This window comes from Leptidea sinapis, chromosome 20, assembly GCF_905404315.1.
Source record: "Leptidea sinapis chromosome 20, ilLepSina1.1, whole genome shotgun sequence".
NCBI lineage: Eukaryota > Metazoa > Arthropoda > Insecta > Lepidoptera > Pieridae > Leptidea > Leptidea sinapis.
In genome coordinates, this window is record NC_066284.1 from 2,218,017 (window position 1) to 2,238,548 (window position 20,532).

Sequence of the window (20,532 nt, forward strand, 5' to 3'; positions counted from 1 at the left end):
AGTCGGTTTTAAGGCGCCAACAATTCGCCTGTGCCCTTCATACTTCGCTATTACAGTCATGAGGTAGGTGAAGATGTGTGACACTCATAAGGGACTGTAACATTGCCCGGGGTAGGCGAACCACCTGAAAGTTCACATGGATCCACCCCTAGCCTGTACGTCGGCAGAACTAGAGGCAGCGAGGACGTGTATGATCGGACTGGATGATGCGCGCCAGTAGCCCAGTGCCACACACCTGAGCGTACGCTATTGGCTCTATCTCAGCATTTATTTGATGTATATCTTCTAGAAATGATAAGAATATACACCACCGAGGCCTGACATCATCTTCCCCCCCATATATTTATATTTAACCCTATTCTTGGCAATGTATCTCTGTAGATACATTAAAGTTTGAAAAATTCTGTCTATAATTTTTTCGCTAAAACAAAAAATATCTATGAAAATATTTAGACATTTTTATGCTTTGCGAACGTAACTTATTTTTTTAAAGTAGGCAACACGAGTGAACTGTAAAAACCCTTTAATTTTCAACGGACGACATGCTCCCGCGCAAACAGGTAAGAAAAAATTTAAAAATATTGTATTTTATGGTTATTATATGCATGTTTTTGTGAATTTAAAAAATATAATTGTTTTTCTAATAAATTAAATAATTTGCAGTATAAATAATCATCTGGTTGGTGGTTTTATTCACGTTTTAAATGGGTGTATCTCGTCGTGCACATTACCAAGTGTGCAACAGTTTTGTGTTTATTTGGGATGTATCTCGTAGTACACATTGCCAAATCCATAACCGATTAATTATGCTTACAAAAGCTTAGCTTTGTTTATGTTTTTAGGTAAATAAATTGCATGTGCTTTCAATGGGCAGGAAAATACTTGCTTTGGTCCCAGAACCCAATCAATCATCAAATGATGAGAAAAGTTCGGAGTCTGACTGAATTTGGTAATATTATTTTTCAAAAGCACTTCAGTAATGGTTCTTCACCGAATCCTTCGTTTCAAAATCTTCACTTACTTTCTGACGGTGAATGTTACCTTGCAAAAGTGCAAACGATATTTGATTCCGGCCTGAACTCTTCAGCTCAAGATTCTCTTCTTTCATCCATTCCTCCATCACCAAAAGACCTAGGATTAACCGAATAGTACCTGTTACACCTGAGCCATCGCCACGTACAGTAGTAGCTTCACCATCATCATCCAACATAGAGAATACGCGTTCTAAACATGACATGCCAAGACATGCTGTTAAAGACCAGCGCCCATAAAAAGGAAGCATTTAAATTTCTATTGGATAAACAAGAAACTTGAACAAGAGGCCGAAACGCCAGTTAGACCAACTGGCGCTGTCATCTGTCCTGACATCATCAGGCACTGCAACGCGCACATGGGAGGTGTAGATCTTACGAACATGTTGCTTGCCCTCTACAGAACTGCAATGAAAAGTCGTAGCAAATATTTGCCAATATTTTCACAGATCTTGGATATATTATTATCATGTATAATACAAGGGCTACTGAATTTTGGAAGACAACAACTATGAAACAAATGATTTTATGCCACCAACACCAAAGAAAATTACCAAAAAACCTCGTACTGCAAAGCCAACTACTACGTCAGATTTGATGGATATAATCATTTTCCGACATTTGGGGCCAAGGGTCGATGCAAACTTTGCATAAAAGGGCAGACCAAGGTCTTGTGCTTGAAGTGCTGTATGAGACCATAACTACTGGACGTCAGAATTTGTTATTTTTTTAATTTCCATAGCAAGCATACCTAAGGAAATCTCACTTTGTCATATTGTTTCTCAGAGAAGCTTTAGTATTTTTGTTTATTTTATTGGTTTGTCAACAGGAATGATATTAAATGTTATTTTTTTTGCTTTTTAACAAGAAGTACAGATTTTTGATTAAAAATGCGATCATTTTTCTTATTTTCCTAACCAAATTATTACACAATATGGTCATAGGTAACTTGGCTATGTATCTTTAGAGATTCATTGATATCTTAACATATTATCAAGGACTCTTGGCACTGTACCCTACAGGACACATGTGTGACAAAAACTACTCTCATCGGATATTTAACTACATTTTTCTATACAAATGATTTAAGTTTTCTTTAGTGTTAATTCCGCCAATATTGGTTTTTAAAACGTGTCGAATTGTTTTAAAAACAAATATTGGCGGAATTAACAATAAAGAAAACTTAAATCATTTGTATAATTATGAATTTCCGCAAAGTAACGCCTAATTCAATAAATTTTCTTGCATTTTTCTAGGCATCTTTGGGTTATAAATATCACGCCATATGAAAATTATTTTGATATTCAAAGATTTTTTTTCTCTGCCAAGTAAAGGGTTAATAAGTACAAAAAAGGGCTTAATTGTTTATAATTTGACGATATAAAGCGCAATTTCAAAATATATTTTTTGTATTTTCTATGCAAAAAAAACCGCTAAAATCATATCATTTTAGGTTTCGAAACGTAACGCATATGGTTCGAGTAAGAGAGACAAACTTATGCAACGACTGTAGAGCGTCATCTCTGTCTGACAAATTTATTTCGTTCATTCTTTATAAGCGATCCAAACGCCATTCAGTAAAAGGCACTTCATGGTACGAATTTTAGTGATTCAGTTTAGGTACCTAAACTGAACTGCATTGGAATCGCATCGCTTATTAAAAGTTGATGGTAGGCCCTCTGTTCTGCAACACATACCTCGGACGCTCTACTTTCTCACTCGCACCTATCAGATAGCTAAAACTGTAAAAGTTTATAGTTGTTTGATTTTTGCAGGCAAGCCTATATGATTGGTTTTGTAATTAAAATATATAACCTTTGATATCAATTTCGATTTGTTAGCAGATCGGTGTTACCTATATTGACTTACCTGATGTGCAATCATTAGCTAAAAGAATTTTGGCTAACTCAGGGCTAGATCCTAAATAGGATTGTATTGTGTATCATCTACACTATAAGTTTTAAATCTCCCAAATGTTATACTTAGAGTTAAGTGTTGTTTGTAGTAATGTTTTACTTGTGGAGCCTCATTTACTTATTAACATTTATCTCTGTAATAAGGCTGTCAGCACCACTTATATAAATAAATATGTTAAATTTATATATAAAAATAAACTTTACAAGAAAAATCACAACACCTCAAGTAAGACGTATTGTGATTTATTCAAGTAAAAGATAGATAGAAAAAACTTTCGTCGATTTACATAATTATAATAATTATTACGCGAGGTATGTATTTTGTGGTTTCCTTACCTGTGCTAAATTTATTTTAACTTTAACTTAAGTACACGCAAAAACACACCATTTAAAATATGTAAAAATACATAAAGGTACTCAAAATAAACATTGAATTTGACTATTTTAAAACTTTACCATTTAATTATTTCGGCTGAAGAATACGCATCCATGGTCTTTAAATAAATTATTAAAAAAGATGTGTGGCACTCGGGGACTGCCGCGGTAAAGCTATTGCATAGCATTTTTTATCAACTTACGCAATTATAATTATTTATTTATTTTATTTATGCAGAATTTTTTCCTTTGTTTTTTTTTTCTTTGATATTAATTCAAGTTACACTTTTTGAGCGTGGTAACCGATAAGAAAACATTTTTTTTCTTTTATTAAATAAATGAGAAGTTAATATTGTTCAAAATATTTTTATTATCTTACAATACATTAGGTTATTCAGGAATACTTATCATTGAAACTATAGGTATATGGTAACTGAAATAAGAAACATAAGTTTCAGACTTGATATCTTCTAAATATCTGGAAAATACCGCGTGAATATTTTGTTGTGGATTCTTGTGGATCATTATTCATTTTCAAATTAAATATTTTCGAAAGAAAAGTTGTCAACCGCTCTGATTTTTAGTCAGCGAAGTTGATGTTGAAATCGCCAGCCAAAATAAGTGAAAATTTATTACCATTTGTACCAAGTATTTTCGACCCTACATCAGTGTACTCCAGTTGCTCGAATTATTTTTTGGATAAACTAAGTGATCCAAAAAAGTGAAAAGAAACAGATAAATTTATTTATCGTAGTTTAATATTTTAACACAAGATGGCACTCGTTTCCCATTGAATTGACCACAACTATCGACTGGCACATTTTCATATTATTAATATTTCAAAAACAACAATGAAAATAAAAAAGTAATAATATTGAGTATTGATAAAATTAATTAAAAAAAAAGCAAACGGGAGGTGAGTAAAATTTAACTAGCAAGATTTGATAACAGACAGACAACAGACATAAAAATAAAAATTAAAACAAAGTGATAAAAAAAAAATAAAAAAAATCAAGACGTACCCCAGGCTCGAACCTGGGACCTTCTGCACAGAAAACCGCTGTTCCACGGCAACTGTAATAACAGTGGCGAAATATCTATAAACATCTAGGAGGGGATGTTAGGTTATTTTTGTTACGAAATTTCTGGATTCGGTCTCCCCGTTCAAGGCCCGCGATAGTAGCTATGCAATAGCTTAAAAAACCTTTATAAACCCCGTGAAATAAAAATGTTCTCGAAAACTTAGCATTCCAATACTTAAAATGCGTCACACTATTTGACCGTATAATAGTCGATAAAAAATAGAGATGAGATGTGCCTAATTGAAGAGCACTGTCGTTCTCCCGTTAATCACCGTAACTGGATATCCACCGAATGTGATACGTAATACCAATGCTATGAAATTGTTAGTTATCATCAAAGTTCGGTGTACAACCAGTGTCGGTTAGTCACTGATATTGACAAAGATACGCAATAGGCCTGCTGGTCACATCTGCTTGTCAGATAGCCATACACAGAAATGGGCTGGGGCTTAGAATCCATTGGCACGATTTTTGATAAAACAAGATTACGAATAGTAATATCACAAAAAAATCAGGAATCCAGCGGTGGTATTCATTTTGCGAGGAAACGTCTGAATTTTTAAAGTTTTAAATATTTCATTGATGATCCTCTTTATAAAGTTTGACTTTGACAGTTAGTGATTGCAATGAGAAATATTTTATGATACATCCGACTCCAAAAATGACAATAATCGTAACTAGAATTAGATTAATTAATTAGATTGTGTAAAAATACGCATTTATTAGTGCGTATTATATATATTGTTTTGGAATAGTGTTTTTAAAGTCGGTTCCTTTTTTGTTAAAATATTTTTGATTTTTTTGATTTTTAGTAAATTTTAAGTACACTAACTAACAATTTGCCTAAATATGTGTAGATACACAAAATTTTTCAATGCAGCAATGAACGTAAGAGCTTTGCAGTTTTATTACAGATAGAAATTCTGCCATCGCACCCTTACTGTTAGTCGTTAAGGAGATCATTGCTCATCATATTCGTCTACGAAAATTACTTGACCATAAGTATGTTATGGTGGATGACTTAAATATCCGGATAGCACAAAAAAGAATCGGCCGAGTATCGTTAATTTGCTCCTAAGAATTGAAGAGTTCCGTTACTTTGTTATGAATTCCGTTATTAGAACCTAACCAAACTATCTTTGAAGTATATCCTTTCCAATAAAAAAAAAGAATCATCGAAATCGGTTGGCCCGATATTGAGTTATTCGTAAGTTTATCACCCATTTTGCTATACGTATAGCAAATTTAAGACTTTTATGGTTTTCTCATGGACCATCGTCAGATCTGGACCAAATTACAATGGGACCGCACGGGAAGCACCAGCTTTCAAATAAATTGAATTATCAAAATCAGTTCACCCAGTCGAAAGTATTGAGGTAAAAAATATAAAAAAATTCCGACGAATTGTGAACCTCCACCTTTTTTGAAGTCGGTTAATAAAATATACGCACAGATACACTCTTACACGCGTAAAATTCGTGCATTAAAATCGCTCGGTAATCAACGGAGTCCATTGTTCCATTATATTTTATTCGCCACCACTGTTTGCTATTTGAGACAGTCTTTGAGCGCCAGCTTCTATGCTCAGCTCTTGTTCACCGTGTTCTTGTATGTACCAGATAGCCTCCTGCTCTCTACATTTTTCGGAGCAAAATATGTGCAGACTATCTCGATTTTTGTTGGTCAACGTGATAGGTTTCTGTTAGTTTTGTTTTATGCCTGACGTTAGTCCTGACTGTGTCTTATAGATTTTGTATCCTCCTTTCAATGGCTTTCTAATATTGATGTAGGAGAGAACACAGCCATCGATAGTCTTTTCTTGATCTTAAAGCTGGGGACCGAGCCAATGACCTTGAAGCATCGAGCGGAGCTACGTTACCTCTCTCGGACAAGATCGCCATAGTTTTAATTCGGAATTAGAAGCATTTGTAATTTATTACAACCATTATACATTTTTTTTAAAAAGTATGTCATGTTAAATAGTATTGGTGTACAATTAATAAATTTTCGTACAATTTTTATCTAGATTAAATGATGTCTCTAACTGTAAAAGTTAGGAGTATTTTGGTGATTTTATTCGCAATGTCTAGAAAAATAGAAATGTAAAGAAAATTTGAATTTTCTTCTTATATTCTGTAGATATATCATTATTTTTTTGTAAAAATGTAAGCTTTATACAAACCGTCAAGAAATGGTTTCAATTATGCGCTTTTTGTCGTTTTCTTGGGACAGCGGCTTTAATGCTTCCTTCCTTTTTATGAGTGTCCATTGACGATTATGTCTATTTATTTTTTTATTGGGAAACTAACAGCTTAAGTTATGTACACATTGTAACACATAATTTATAGTACACGAGCCAACAAAGTTTCCACTTAAAGAAGACCAAAGTAGGAGTCAATAAAATTTCTAACATTAGATTTGATATTATATCTACATATTGACCACATACCTATTCATGGAATTCCGTCTTAATTTGTTGCAAAATAAATCCTGCCTCGATGCCTTGTGTATAGGCGAAACACCTGTCAAATTAGCCGAATTTACACTTATTCTCAGACATTACATTACACAAGAAAACTCATTTTACTCATTCAACATTTGGACACTTATTGCAAGTCAAAAACATATACCCATTCACTACTCCCAACCAAGGGGTGGCTCCTTGCACAGTATGCAAGATTATGGGTACTACAACGGCGCCTATTTCTGCCGTGAACCAGTAATGTGTAAGCATTACTGTGTTTCGGTCTGAAGGGCGCCGTAGCTAGTGAAATTACTGGGCAAATGAGACTTAACATCTTATATCTCAAGGTGACGAGGACAGTTGTAGTGCCGCTCAGAAGTTTTGGATTTTTCAAGAATCAGGATTCTTGCACTTGGCAGGGCGTATCAATTACCATCAGCTGAACGTACTGCTCGTCTCGTCCCTTATTAACATAAAAAAATCAGAAATGAATGCCTCAGACCTGAGAAGAACAGGTGCATTATTAACTCAGCGGGCTTCTTTTTTTAAATATAATTTGCAACAAGAGTTGCAAATTAAGAACGGCGGTCGCTTCATTCCCAATCTGTGGTATCATTAAGAAAGTATTCTTGGTACCGTTCCACGTAATGATAGTTTTAATTTTATGTAGTCTTGTAAATATAGTTATTAGATTTATTGATAAAAATTATTAAATAAAATATCCTTTAAGAAAGTCATTTGTGTTATTGTAAGCCTTACCACATAAACGTCTTACAGTTCGTTTAAATTTCGTAATACATTTGTTTCGTACAAACATTTTCAGGAATCTTGTTGCAAAAGCTTAAAAATCGGCACACAAATAACTTTCTAATTCGACTTAGCCGAGTAGAAGCGTAATAAGCAGTGAACACATATAATAAGTTTAGGTTTGTTCTGGTGTTAATATTATTATTATGACAGTTATTAGAAAGTTCACTTTTGTGTCTATGTACATGAACGTAGTGTTTAAATTCTCTTTGTATGTACATACGTCATAACAAACATAACATTTTAAAGAATACACTAAGAGGCAACAGTTTATTATGTTTATATCTTTTAAATGGCGTGAATAGCCCTCTTCTGCAGCCTTAATATGGTATTAATATCGGCATTAATACAATACTATGAAAATAACTAAGCTAGTCGCACCGTATCTACGTCGGTTAATTACCTAATCTTTTAAGCGCGTGTGTAAAGAACTAATTCTATTAGCCAATCCTTCAATAATCCCATTGTAATATAGAATCCAGATTAATGCCAAGAAAAAACATACATAGGTAATTAAATTATTTTGATAATTTGATGCGACGGTATTCCCAATGCAATTATGTTTTAAATACGTGGAAAAACCAACGATCTTGCGATGCTTAAAAACCTTTAAACTTAATTACTAGTCGGATTTTACAACAGATGTTGTTTTTATAATGGAACCAAAAAATAAATAATAGTTTAAAAGAAAACTAAAAAAATACGATTTTATATAAAATCCCACTAAAAATTAGAAAATAAATCTTAATAAATTTGAATTAAAAATAGTGTAAGAAAAAATGATTTTATTCTAATAAAAGCGCGGGGTGCATGGTGTCAATAGTTATAAATATTTTATCAACAGATTTGAGTAGAAAGGTTATTTTGATAATATCCTGAAAAGCACCCCACGCTTTTTTTAACAATAAAATATTGTTTTCTTATATATTATAAATTTGAATTTCAAATTAAAAAAATTAAAATTCAAGTTTATTAAGATTTATTTTCTATTTTTAGTGGGATTTTCTATAAAAGCGTATTTTTTAATTTTTTTTAAACTATTATTTATTTTTCATTTTTTAGTTTTTTTTTGTTGTATTGAATTGTCATCGGTCCTTAATAAATATGCCGAATTTCAAGTAAATCTGAAGGGGGTCAAAATCATGTTCAAAGATTCCGTTACATACTAACATACGTATGAAGCTAATAAAAGCATACTAAAAATCAGTGCCGATCTCGTCAGAAGAATATTGCTGTGGTACTGGAGGGGTTTATTTTTTTTGTATGGAAGAGGAAGACATACGAGCACACGAGATGTTAAGTGATCTCCACCGTTCACACTCTTGCAACACCAGGCAAATCATAAGAGCGTTTCCGGCTTGTTAGAAAGGTGTAAACCTACTCTTTTTTTAAGGTACGTCCTGCAAACAACTGGCCATTTTGTTTGTGTGTAAGAGAAAGTTACTTGTAAGCCGCACTGCTTAATCGTTGGCTGTATCTTTCCATCATCGTCAAGAGCCGAGGCAAAAAAAGTGCCAAGAAGATTTCCGAGTGTCATTCTCCATTGAGTAGTTATGATCTTTTGTATCCACAACCTGTGTATAACACAAATTAAGAACGTCTACTGTTTGCAGTCTGCTGTTTTAAGAGACAGTATTCGAGGCTATCCATGAACTTTACAAGGGACTCCATCCAACCTTGAAACGACGCAGCTGATAAAACAAAAAAATATATGATTTCCATGCAAGCTTCCACTTAAAATTGGTTTGAACGAGATCTAATAAGTAGTTTTTTTAATACGTCATAACGTTTCATACGTTACAACGAACTACAACAACTTTCATATTATGTTACTTGCTGCTACGGAACCCTTCATGGACGAGTCCGACTCGCACTTGGCCGCATTTTTACCTTTGGTGTTGCGGATTCTGTGTGCGGTTGTCTCATTTGTTTGTAGTCCCATCACGTGAGATTCTTGCCCGTTTGCCCCCTCATATAAAAAATAAATAGAATAAGGTAAATACTTCACGAAATTGTGAACGAAATACAAATCAAATGTCAAATAGCCACGTAAACGAAATTTGTACGGCCAAACTCGCGGGCGCCCGCTAGTATATCGTGTCGAATCTATTTACACTAGCATGGATGAGTACGTGCGATTCGATCTTGTTTTTATTAGAATTTGCACAACTGGTTTCGTTGTTCGTTTTTTATGTGTTTTGATTGACGACTTATTATTGGCCGCGGGTTCATCTCACTCCGATAACAATTTAGTTATCATTGTGCGTCTTCTGCGAACACTCGTTGCTATCAATATTTAATTAATCTATGACTAAGCACACCATGTACTTCTCCACTTTTTTGTTGGTGTGTCTGTTGTTTGGTGTTAAATCACAAGATAATAATATGAAGGACGCTATTGGTTTCCCTGAAGTGGACGAAAATCTTAACACGGTGAATAAACAGGTAATTAATATCATTGACATAATTAACAGCTGATATAACAACGGATTTAAACAATGATTATTTGTATTACGTAATGTTACAATTTGATGTAAATAACTTGATTAGATAATATTATGCTTTATAACCTTTGCGCCCCCCCGTTGTTCAAACTTTTAATGCTTAGATGATTTACACGTCTAGATAGAGTCTCTTGCTGTTAGACAACCGATAAAAGCAGGCCAGGTATATTAGTTTAGTAATTTTCTTTTTTAAGAGTTTCTTGCGCCGCTTCTTCTCTCTCAGAGCGCCATTTGTTTCCGAAGCGATAGTAGTATCTAGTAGTTAAAGAAATGACATCAAAAAGAATTCTAAAGGAATCAATTTTGAGAAAATAAATGCCTTTATGCCTTGCCTTTTAATTATATTATGTTTTTAATGATTTTTTAATCTACTGGAAATCATTTTATAATAGAAACTAGAAATATGATGACCTAGTCACGTTTACGAACTCACAGCTGTACCGTTGTAATGTTGTCGATATAAATATAATTTATGTATTTTAATTTTATAAAAAAATATTTAATAAGCATACCTTATCAAGTACAAGTCTCTAAAACGCTAAAACTTTGTAATAGTTTGTATAAATAGTGATTTAACAAATTTATGCACTACGTTTTAAGAAACCATGAACAACGTAACGAGTTATAGGTAGGTACTAATATCTAATTTTTTTTCTTTAAATATTTTTTTTTTTTTATTTATTTATTTGGAAACAAATACAGATACATCCTTAAACATAAAGTAGATAAAGTAAAAATAGAAATATGGACACAAGGATGTCTCCTTAAACAGTTTCACTAAGTACACTTAATATTTAAATTTACACTTACACTTAGTTGCAGACAACCAGTTAATACATAAATGTAACATAATGCAGTTGTAGACATTGTTACAATTTAGATGAAATTACGTGATTTCTAACTTACTCTGTTTGTGCCAGGATTTGTTTTATTCTGAGTTTGTAAGTTTTAGAGGAACACGAAAACATATCTACATCATTAAATCTAGAATTATGGAGAGCAAACATTCTGTGCAGTGGCGTACGTATACCAGTATTTGTCCTGGTTTTAGAGAGATGAAATAAATTATTAGAGCGTGTAGCACGGGCTGGTATATGAAAATCGAATAGCAATTCTGAGGATATGATTCCACTCGTACATATTTTTCTCAGAGTGACTAATTCAATTAAACTCCGTCGCTGGCTTAATGAAAGAATATTAAATTGTTTTAAGAGATTCTTGTAGTGGTTTCGACGTCCACCCAAGCGAAAGTTTAGGATACGCAAGAATTTCTTTTGTATCATCTCGACCTGATGGTCATATACCTTATACAGCGGATTCCATATTGGGGTGACATATTCAAGCTGCGACAGCACAAGTGTTCGATAAAGACACATATATGTATCTTTATCTTTAAATGCCTTAGAGACGCGTGTAATAAAGCCTAACATACGATATGCATTATTCGCTATGTGATCAATGTGGTCATTAAGTGTCAACTTGGCATCAAGGTATACCCCAAGATCACGAATACAGGTAACTGTTTCAAGTTCTTGATCGCCTAGTGTAAATCTCGTTTCAATTTTATTTTTGTTTTTCGTAAAAGAGATATGCTTACATTTAGTGTAACTTAAAAATAGTTTGTTACTTTTGCAATAGACATCTAATCTATTCAAGTCTTCCTGCATAAGCAGGACATCATTGAATTCAACAATATGGGAATACAATTTTAAATCATCTGCATATAATCAAAACTTACAAGACTTAAAGCAATCAGAGATGTCATTAATAAAAAGCGTGAAAAGCAATGGACCGAGTATAGAGCCTTGAGGTACGCCTGACGTTACGTTAACTGTAGGGGAGATGAAACCATTAATAACTACCGAACTGTACTCGGGCACTTAGGTAAGCAGCAAACCAATGCAAGAGGTTACCTTTTATACCGTTGCATGATAATTTTTTTAATAACAGTATGTGGTCCACCTTGTCAAATGCCTTTTGGAAATCTGTGTAGACTGTTTCAATTTGGTTTTTATTATCAAGGCCTTTAAATAAATAATCAGTAAAAACAAGTAGATTTGACAAAGTAGATCTGCCAGCCACAAAACCGTGTAGCTGTTCTATGATTGTGTGTTTTAGCTTTGTGTATACGACTTGGTGTACCAATTTCTCAAAAATTTTTGGAATAAATGACAGTATAGAGATCGGACGATAATTTGCGACTTGATTTTTTGCTCCTGCTTTAAATATAGGCGTAATATAAGCTATCTTCCAGATACTAGGAAAGTAACCAGAGGATAAAAATTTATTAAAAATAATTTCCAAAGGAATAGATAGCGTTTTGCAAGTACGCTTTAGAAAAACCGGATGAATGTTATCAGGACCGGCGCCTTTGTTGGGGTCGATATTTTGGAGTGCTGCTAAAATATTGGGTCTGTGGAGACGTACATTGTCAATTATCGGAGTATGATCGTCGTCGCAACTTATATTTTCAAATTGGTCAATACTATATGCTCCATCGAAACCGGGTTCAAAGACCGAGTGAAAATATTTAGAGAACATATTAGCTATGAATTTAGGATCATCAGATTCGACACCGTCATACCACATTACGCGAGGATAGCCTGAGTTAGACTCTTTTAAAGAAGATACATATTTCCAGAAAAATTTAATATTATTCTTCAAGGAGTTTTCAACGTTGTTAATGTACTTATTATGACATGTAGTAAGAAGCAATTTAACTCGTTTACGTAATAGTGAACATTCCTGATAATCACGCAGGTTTTTGTAAGATTTCCAACGGGCCCATATTTTGAGTTTGCGTTTCAAACATTTTATTAAAGGTTTAGAGAACTAGGTGGGGAATTTAGATGAACTAATTTTGGCAAAAGGAACATGAGAGTTGATGATTATTTGAATTTGTGTGTAAAAGACATTCACGGCTTCTTCGGCTGAAAGAGAAGATAGGAGAGAAAACCAGTCCACTTCTTCTATTGCGCTGTTAATTAGATAATAGTCTGCTTTATAATAATTCCTTTTAATGTTAGCAATACAGGGCATAATATTATTATTTAAAGTATACTACACGATATGTCCAAAGGTGGGTGATGAGGTACCGTATTAAGCAAAGGATCATCCGAACGCTCGATACGGTTTGTTAAAGTAGATAATACTAAATCAAGGAGTCTTCCATTTTCATTTTGAATATTATTGGTTTGTCTTAAATAAAGGACATAGTGTATATTAGTAGTTTAGATGGCTCGCACTCGGTGAAGAATAATAAAGTGTCTTGACAAATGGAAGACCAGTTCAGATGAGGTAAGTTAAAGTCTCCAATTATAAGAAAATTTTGGTAACGTGCACTAGAATATACATCGTGAAGTTTATTAAAATATTGGTTATTTAAATTGTTGCTAGCGGCCGGTGGAACATATAACACATTTAATAACAGTCCGGAGAGTAAAGAAAAGTATATATATATATATCTCTCTTCTAAGTTCTCAGCTTCAATATCAGGTATTCGGAAAGCCTTTAGATATTTCCTTACCATTACTAATACGCCCCCTCCCCCTTTTTACCAGACAGTGCCAGATTTCTATCATGTCGAAATAGAACACAATTATTATCATTATGAATTTCCTCATGTCGAATTGAGCCAGTTAACCAGGTTTCTACCAGTATAATTATGTCATAGTCGCAAGATAACATATTGAGTGTTAATTCAGAAAGTTTGGTTTTAAGCCCTCCACAGTTTTGGTAAAATATAGTAAGGTTATTTGAGTTAATTTTTTAAGAAGTATATCATTTTCATAAATATTTTTAATTAATAATAATACGTTAACAATTCTTTTCAGTAGATAGTGTGCGTGTTCCTCCATGTGGTGAATAATTATTATAATATATGAATCTAATTTTTCTAATACAGTACATGATGTGTAGATGATTTTAAAATATTGTGTCAATAACAACCTTATAATAATATTCAAATTCAAATTCGAATTCAAATATTTTTATTAAAATAGGATTTATAATCACTTATTCAACGTCAAAATCTACCACCCATTCAAAAGAGACTGCATCAGACCTGAGAAGAATGGGCGCAAGAAATTCAGCGGGCTTTTTTTTTATATAAAATATGGATTACAATGTAATATCGTACAATAAACATTTATAATTAAAGAGCCTGAGGGTGTTCGCTTTAATCCCAGTCCGTGGTGTCATTAAGAAAATCGTTTATGCTATAATAACCTTTCCCACACAAACGTTTTTTAACAATTCTTTAAATTTCGTAACACATTTGTTTTGTACATTTTCTGGGATCATATTGTAGAAGCATATACATCGCCCAACAAAAGACTTACTAACTCGACCCAACCGAGTAGCAGGCATAACAAGTTTATGTTTGTTCCTCGTGTTAACATTATGAATGTCACAGTTTCTAGAAAATTCCTCAATGTGCTTATGAACATACAAAACATTATCAAAAATGTATTGAGAAGCAACAGTCAAAATGTTTATTTCTTTAAATTTTTCTCTTAATGATTCTTTAGGACCTAGGTTATAAATCGCGCGAATAGCCCTCTTCTGCAGCACAAAGATAGTATTAATATCGGCCGCACTGCCCCATAACAATATAAAATTAAAACATAAATTAAACACCGTAAAAAAGGAAGTATAGTTGTAAAAGCGTACATAAATTAGTATCCCGCGACATAAAGTGAATTCTAATAAATAAAATTTGTACATATTTCTTTCAGCTGATGTACATAAGCAATACATTAAATCAATATGATTTAATAAGCTTAAGTAACCGTGTATCGTCATCACCTGAGTCTTTCCATAGCACTCATATATATATAAAGAACAAAATGTAATAGTTTGCAGTGACGACAAAAAACAAGAGATATAGAAGGTCTACCAATAAACATGTGATAATAATTTGTAGGAGTCATGATATTTTGGCTAAATCATCAACGCATCGCACATGAATTATCCTTGAATCATCTTTCTTACGTAGTAATATATTACTAGTTCTTACCCATACATATTTATAACCCTTTTCCTTAGCTAATGTGCGAGTCTTACTAAAAAGAATTTTGTTTTTAAGAGTTAGGTGTTCGTTTATAAAGAAGCGGGAATTGGTGGTGGAAACGGCCGCGGCGGCACTTGTTGGTGTACCAAACAGTTGAGCGGTCGTAAGTGACCTTCGCGATCGCGCGGCACCGATTAGGTCGTCACGTTGCCGTCGAGTTGTCAGTTGCAATATAATGTTCTTGGGGCGGGTCGTGGGTAGGCCTGGAGCCACGCGGTGCACGTTCCTAATATCACTATGATTCAACTGGACGCCTAGGAGCTTACTAATTTCTAACGACAATTGTATTAGATTTTCGCCTTTCCGCTCTGGTATGTTTTGTATCTCGACGTTACAGCTACGAGAAGCCTGGTCGAGCTCATCAAACTTTGTCGTCAGTAAATGTAGGTCTGTGCGAAGCGCGTTATTTTCTTGCTTCATATCACTACCTAATGCTTCATTTGAATGAAATGAGTGATCCCTCTCCAGTTGCGATAACCGTTCATCCCAAGAGTCCATACGCTGCTCGAGCTTGTTAATATCATATCTAAGTGCTTTAGAAACTTCCAAAACAGCCGAGCTGATGTCTTCACGCAGTTGCTGCCTGAAGCTCGCCAATTTAGTATCTATGTATCGGGTGAGGGTCTCGGTGTCAACATTCAAAACCGATGACGATATTATACCTCCTTTAGGTGAGATGGATGTAGGAGCACTAGTATTCTTTTTACCCTTGCATGTAGGACACTTCCATTTAATTTTGTTCATGGGTAATATCATTTTGAAGTCCGTTTCAGTAAGTTCCACGCAGTAATAATGTGTACTCATACTACATATAGAGCATTTAATAGTATCCTTGTCGTTAAGATTTTTTAAACATTTAAAGCAATCCATGTTCAAATATTTATGGTGATTGTTTATTTGTAGAAAAGCCACGAAATACTTTTTCGTGAAATATTGTTCAAGTATATCAAATATAAACTTTGAGGGTAAGTTAAAATAAAAACGTCACGCAAGGTTTGTCGTCGCTTATACGTTTTGTTTGTGTTGTCACTTTATACGAATTATAAAGTAAAATAAATGATTAAAAACACTTACAGAGACTGTTTATATATAGATATTTCACAGAATAATTGTAGGTGAATGATTGAACTTGTGTTTTTATCACTAAAAACTCGTAGTTATCACTTTAACTGAATTATTTTTAATTTACTGGTTGATCGCAATGTTTCGTGTGTGAGCGCGCGTTGATTGTTTTTGAATTGAGTACGATAAAAATAAAATAATAAATTTCGTTTATATCAAAGGTTACATATACATTTTTAGTGGTCGAGACTTCCCAGTAAGTTGTCTTAGGGCACATGTATTGGGAACATCTCGCAACTTCCTTAGCAGATACCATATTATTTAATAAACAATATAGAAATAAACAGAAATTATTAAAAACCAAATTTTACAATTATCGCACAATGAAAACAAGTCTGAAAACTGTGTGTGTGTGTGTGTGAGTGAGTGTCTGCATGTGGGCTTGAGTTTCGACCGATAAGCCGTACGATATGAAATATAGTGTAAGATAATATGAATATTGAAATAATAATTAATATTTTCCTCTCTTTAGTACCACTTTCATCGGGTATTTCCTAATGACACTGTCTAAACTTCTACCGATCGGTTGCTTCATGAATCATATTAATAATATAATCGTAATTAAGGTTAGGGGATAACGAGCTTGTTAGGCTCTTCGCACACGACAGCAATAATATAAAGATGAACATTATAGCACGATACACCTCATTACATCTTTTCATAGAAATCAAGAGAAGACCACACGCGACAGCTATAATGTATATTTTCACATCTACAGAGCGATACGAAATTAGACATTTATATGTATTATTTTAATGAAAATAACGGATGAGACGAGCAGGACGTTCAGCTGATGGTAATTAATATGCCCTACCCCTTAACAATGAATATATATTTCGATACATCTTCAATAATCGGGTCGTATATCAATAGATTGAAGGGAAAGAATCATTATATTATCTGTTACATATATACAGATATATTAAGAAAACTCAAAGCTATACATCCCAAATTGTAATGTAACAAATACTCACATAAATCGCCACCTGTAAAATATTAAAAAGCTGATATAGCTATTGGCATATTTATTTTTTCTATAACCTCTTGATATTTGATGTAATGTTACGTTTTTCAATTTACAGAACAGAAATCCTGTGTTCCTACCATCTCGCTGCAAGGAGAACGAACTGTATTATCCGGGTGACCAGCCCGACGACTGGATATGTGACTGTAGACCTGGTGATTTATTGTATTTATTAAATAATTTTCTTTTGATTTCCTGATTTGAGTAGATATTTGTTTTATATTATCGTGTGTTATATATTCTATATATAATTTTAATTATATATAATTTTAATTATATATAGAATGTACATAGGCACATAAGTGAATTTGCTAGAAACTGTCATAACCATAATGTTAACACCAGGAACAAACTCGGATAGTCTAGTTAGCAAGTCCTTTGTGGGTCGATATGCTTTTACAACAAGATCCCAGAAAATGTTCAAAACAAAATATGTGTTACGAAATTTAATGGAAATGTTAAAACAGATTTGTGTGATATAGGTTACTATAACATAAATGACTTATATCATATCCTATTTTGATGAAAAATAATTGAATTTTAAATAAATAATTTGATGTTGCCCATTAGGGCAATTATGCATTAGCATAATTACTCTTCCTTGAGTTTGTAATTTGGCATACCTATCTTCAATATACCTATATAATATATATATATATTTCTGTAACTGGCAGGGTTATAACTACTAAGTGAGAGTAGAGAATAGCAGCTGATTGTAGATATAAATAAATAATATTTATAACAGTTTCAACATAAACGATGTAAGAAGAAAAAAACATAAAAACAAATATTTCCATTGACGTATACAGTCCACTGGTATACTAAAATAAAAAAAGTTAATGTTCTTTATATCATCATAGAACGAACTCGTCAAACAATAATTATTTTCTTAAAAATATTCTTCTGTAAAATGATTGCGTACTTGCTTACAACTTTTCAAAGTGTATTATTATAGCTATTGTTAGATAATTTTGCTTGTATGCGGAACTACCTCGTCTTCAACGCGTCTCGCTAACCGGTATTGGCAATAATTTATTATTTGTGCTGAGCGTTGTCAGTTTGACGTCTGTATTCTTCCTGTACGGTAATTTGCCTTACAAAGCTTAAATATTTGCTATTCATTCAATTTGTTAGATATCTGCGTTATTTCGGGCTCGGTGTCGTCTTAATAATCTTAGTAGCGAGCTATATTTAACAGTAATCTACTCTAACTCTATCTACTCTAAGATTACTGTGATCAAAAGATCACATTGGTCGCAGTGAAACAGGGCTGCAATAAACTGGACTAAAGCCGCTGTACAAACCATAATCATAACCTTAAATAACTGTCGAGCAATTTTAGTTTTACTTCACCCCGCGGGACAATTTTATTTTAATTTATGTAATAAAAGATTTGTAAATAATAATCACCAATTGATACCGGACCTAATCGTATTTTATATAACAAATAATTACGAGTTTCGGAATTGTTATTTGATATATTAATAATAAAAATTGCTATTTTACCGATTATTTTAAAATTGACCGACGATCTTGTCATGATCGCCGGAGTAGGTTAGATAAGGGCAGTGCAGGAACGGCGATCAGGCGATCTTTGGGGAAGGCCCATGTCTTTGTTTCTGTCTAACTATTCATAGTCAACACTTTGACAGACCGACAGCCTAAGAGCGCTTTCGCACTACATCCAATCTGAATCCGATCTGTAACCGTGAAAACACGGTCCGAAGTTGTCTTAAACCTATTTCCATGGTAGTTTATGCACTAGATCCGGCTTCCGTCATACGGTTTTATTTCCTTTAACCGTTAGAAATAGATAGTACACGACTACAACACTGGACCGTATTTTCACCGGTTTGAATCGGATTCGGATTGACTATAGTGTAAAAACACTCTAACGGACAAATGTATTCTCCAAAGTCTTAGTAATAGCGTGCCAATTGATACCCTTGGAGTGTGTAACCATAAAAAGTGACTATCAAATCCAAATTGAATGAACAGTTATCTTTTAACAATACACACAGAATTATAGCACTACTAATATAAGACAGACCAATCAACATACCAGACAACCCCATAGACTTATAGTGATGCTAATAAATGTAATATTTCAGGTTATTTATATCATCCAGAAACAGATTCCTGTTGGATGGCATTCAGACGTGGTCCGTGCCGCCATGACGAGTTTTTGGTGCTGCCCACTAATTCTATCATACCGGAGTGTGAGAAGAACCCCTGCAAAATGGACTCCCTAGTCTCTTGGAACGGAAAATGTGAACCATTAGGGAGTACAAATGCTTGTGGAGACACATTTCCCCCAGTTATTCTCTGGGTAAATGCAACCACTATTTCATTAGAATGTCTAGTCATGGATTTCGATTTTAGATTTTCTGATATCGCGCCTAAAATTTGTCCACCGGGCTGCAGAAGAAGCGTTCAGAATAAATGTCGTCCTGGTAGCCCTAACGCTAACAAAACATAAAATTAAAACATTTAATATTATTGTGTGTTTCATTATAGACTTATATCTGACGCGTCACTTCGTCCGCGTAGATAAAGGGTTTTTAAAAATAATAATAATAATAATAATAATAATAATAATAAACTTTTATTTCAGGCCATTAGACCCATAACTGTGTTAGTATGACAAATAACTTAAAACTATGTTAGTAGGTACTTATTTCTAGCTTAACAACTAATTCTATAACTAAACACTATAACTAAAAAACCCGAGGGAGCCTCTTGGCGCCTATGTGCGCACCCCCCCAGCACCTCCAGAGAGGACTATCTAGTTTCCTGGCCAATGCGCTGAGAAGAGTGTTGGTACTACTCATTAGCCTGCGCATCATGGACGCGGCACGCTTGCGCATGATCGCGTAGAAATCATCCACGCGAGCATCCGCAAACATTGCCGACGCACTGCAGTGTCGAGGCTTCCTCAACACCGCTCTCAGCACATTGTTATATTGAACACGCAAGGCACCATAGGTCCGCTGCCTGTAGTCCATCCACAGACTGCACGTGTAAAATGACTGGCAGTAAGCCCTGAATAAGGTCAGCTTTACTTGCCCAGTACAGCGCGCAAATCTGCGGGCTAACATATTGCCTCGGACCGACAGAGCCCGGCGCTCTCGTTCCA

At 33.9% G+C, this 20,532-nt stretch overlaps 1 protein-coding gene across 1 annotated transcript; it reads left to right on the top strand.

Moving 5' to 3' along the window:
• Positions 1-9,926: 9,926 nt before the first annotated feature.
• LOC126970270 (uncharacterized) lies at positions 9,927-19,895 on the top strand. Its single transcript, XM_050816099.1, has 3 exons — positions 9,927-10,120; positions 17,455-17,551; positions 19,508-19,895. Exons 1-3 carry the CDS (start codon positions 9,983-9,985, stop codon positions 19,873-19,875), a joined length of 603 nt encoding a protein of 200 aa, XP_050672056.1. The 5' UTR covers positions 9,927-9,982; the 3' UTR covers positions 19,876-19,895.
• Positions 19,896-20,532: the final 637 nt, after the last annotated feature.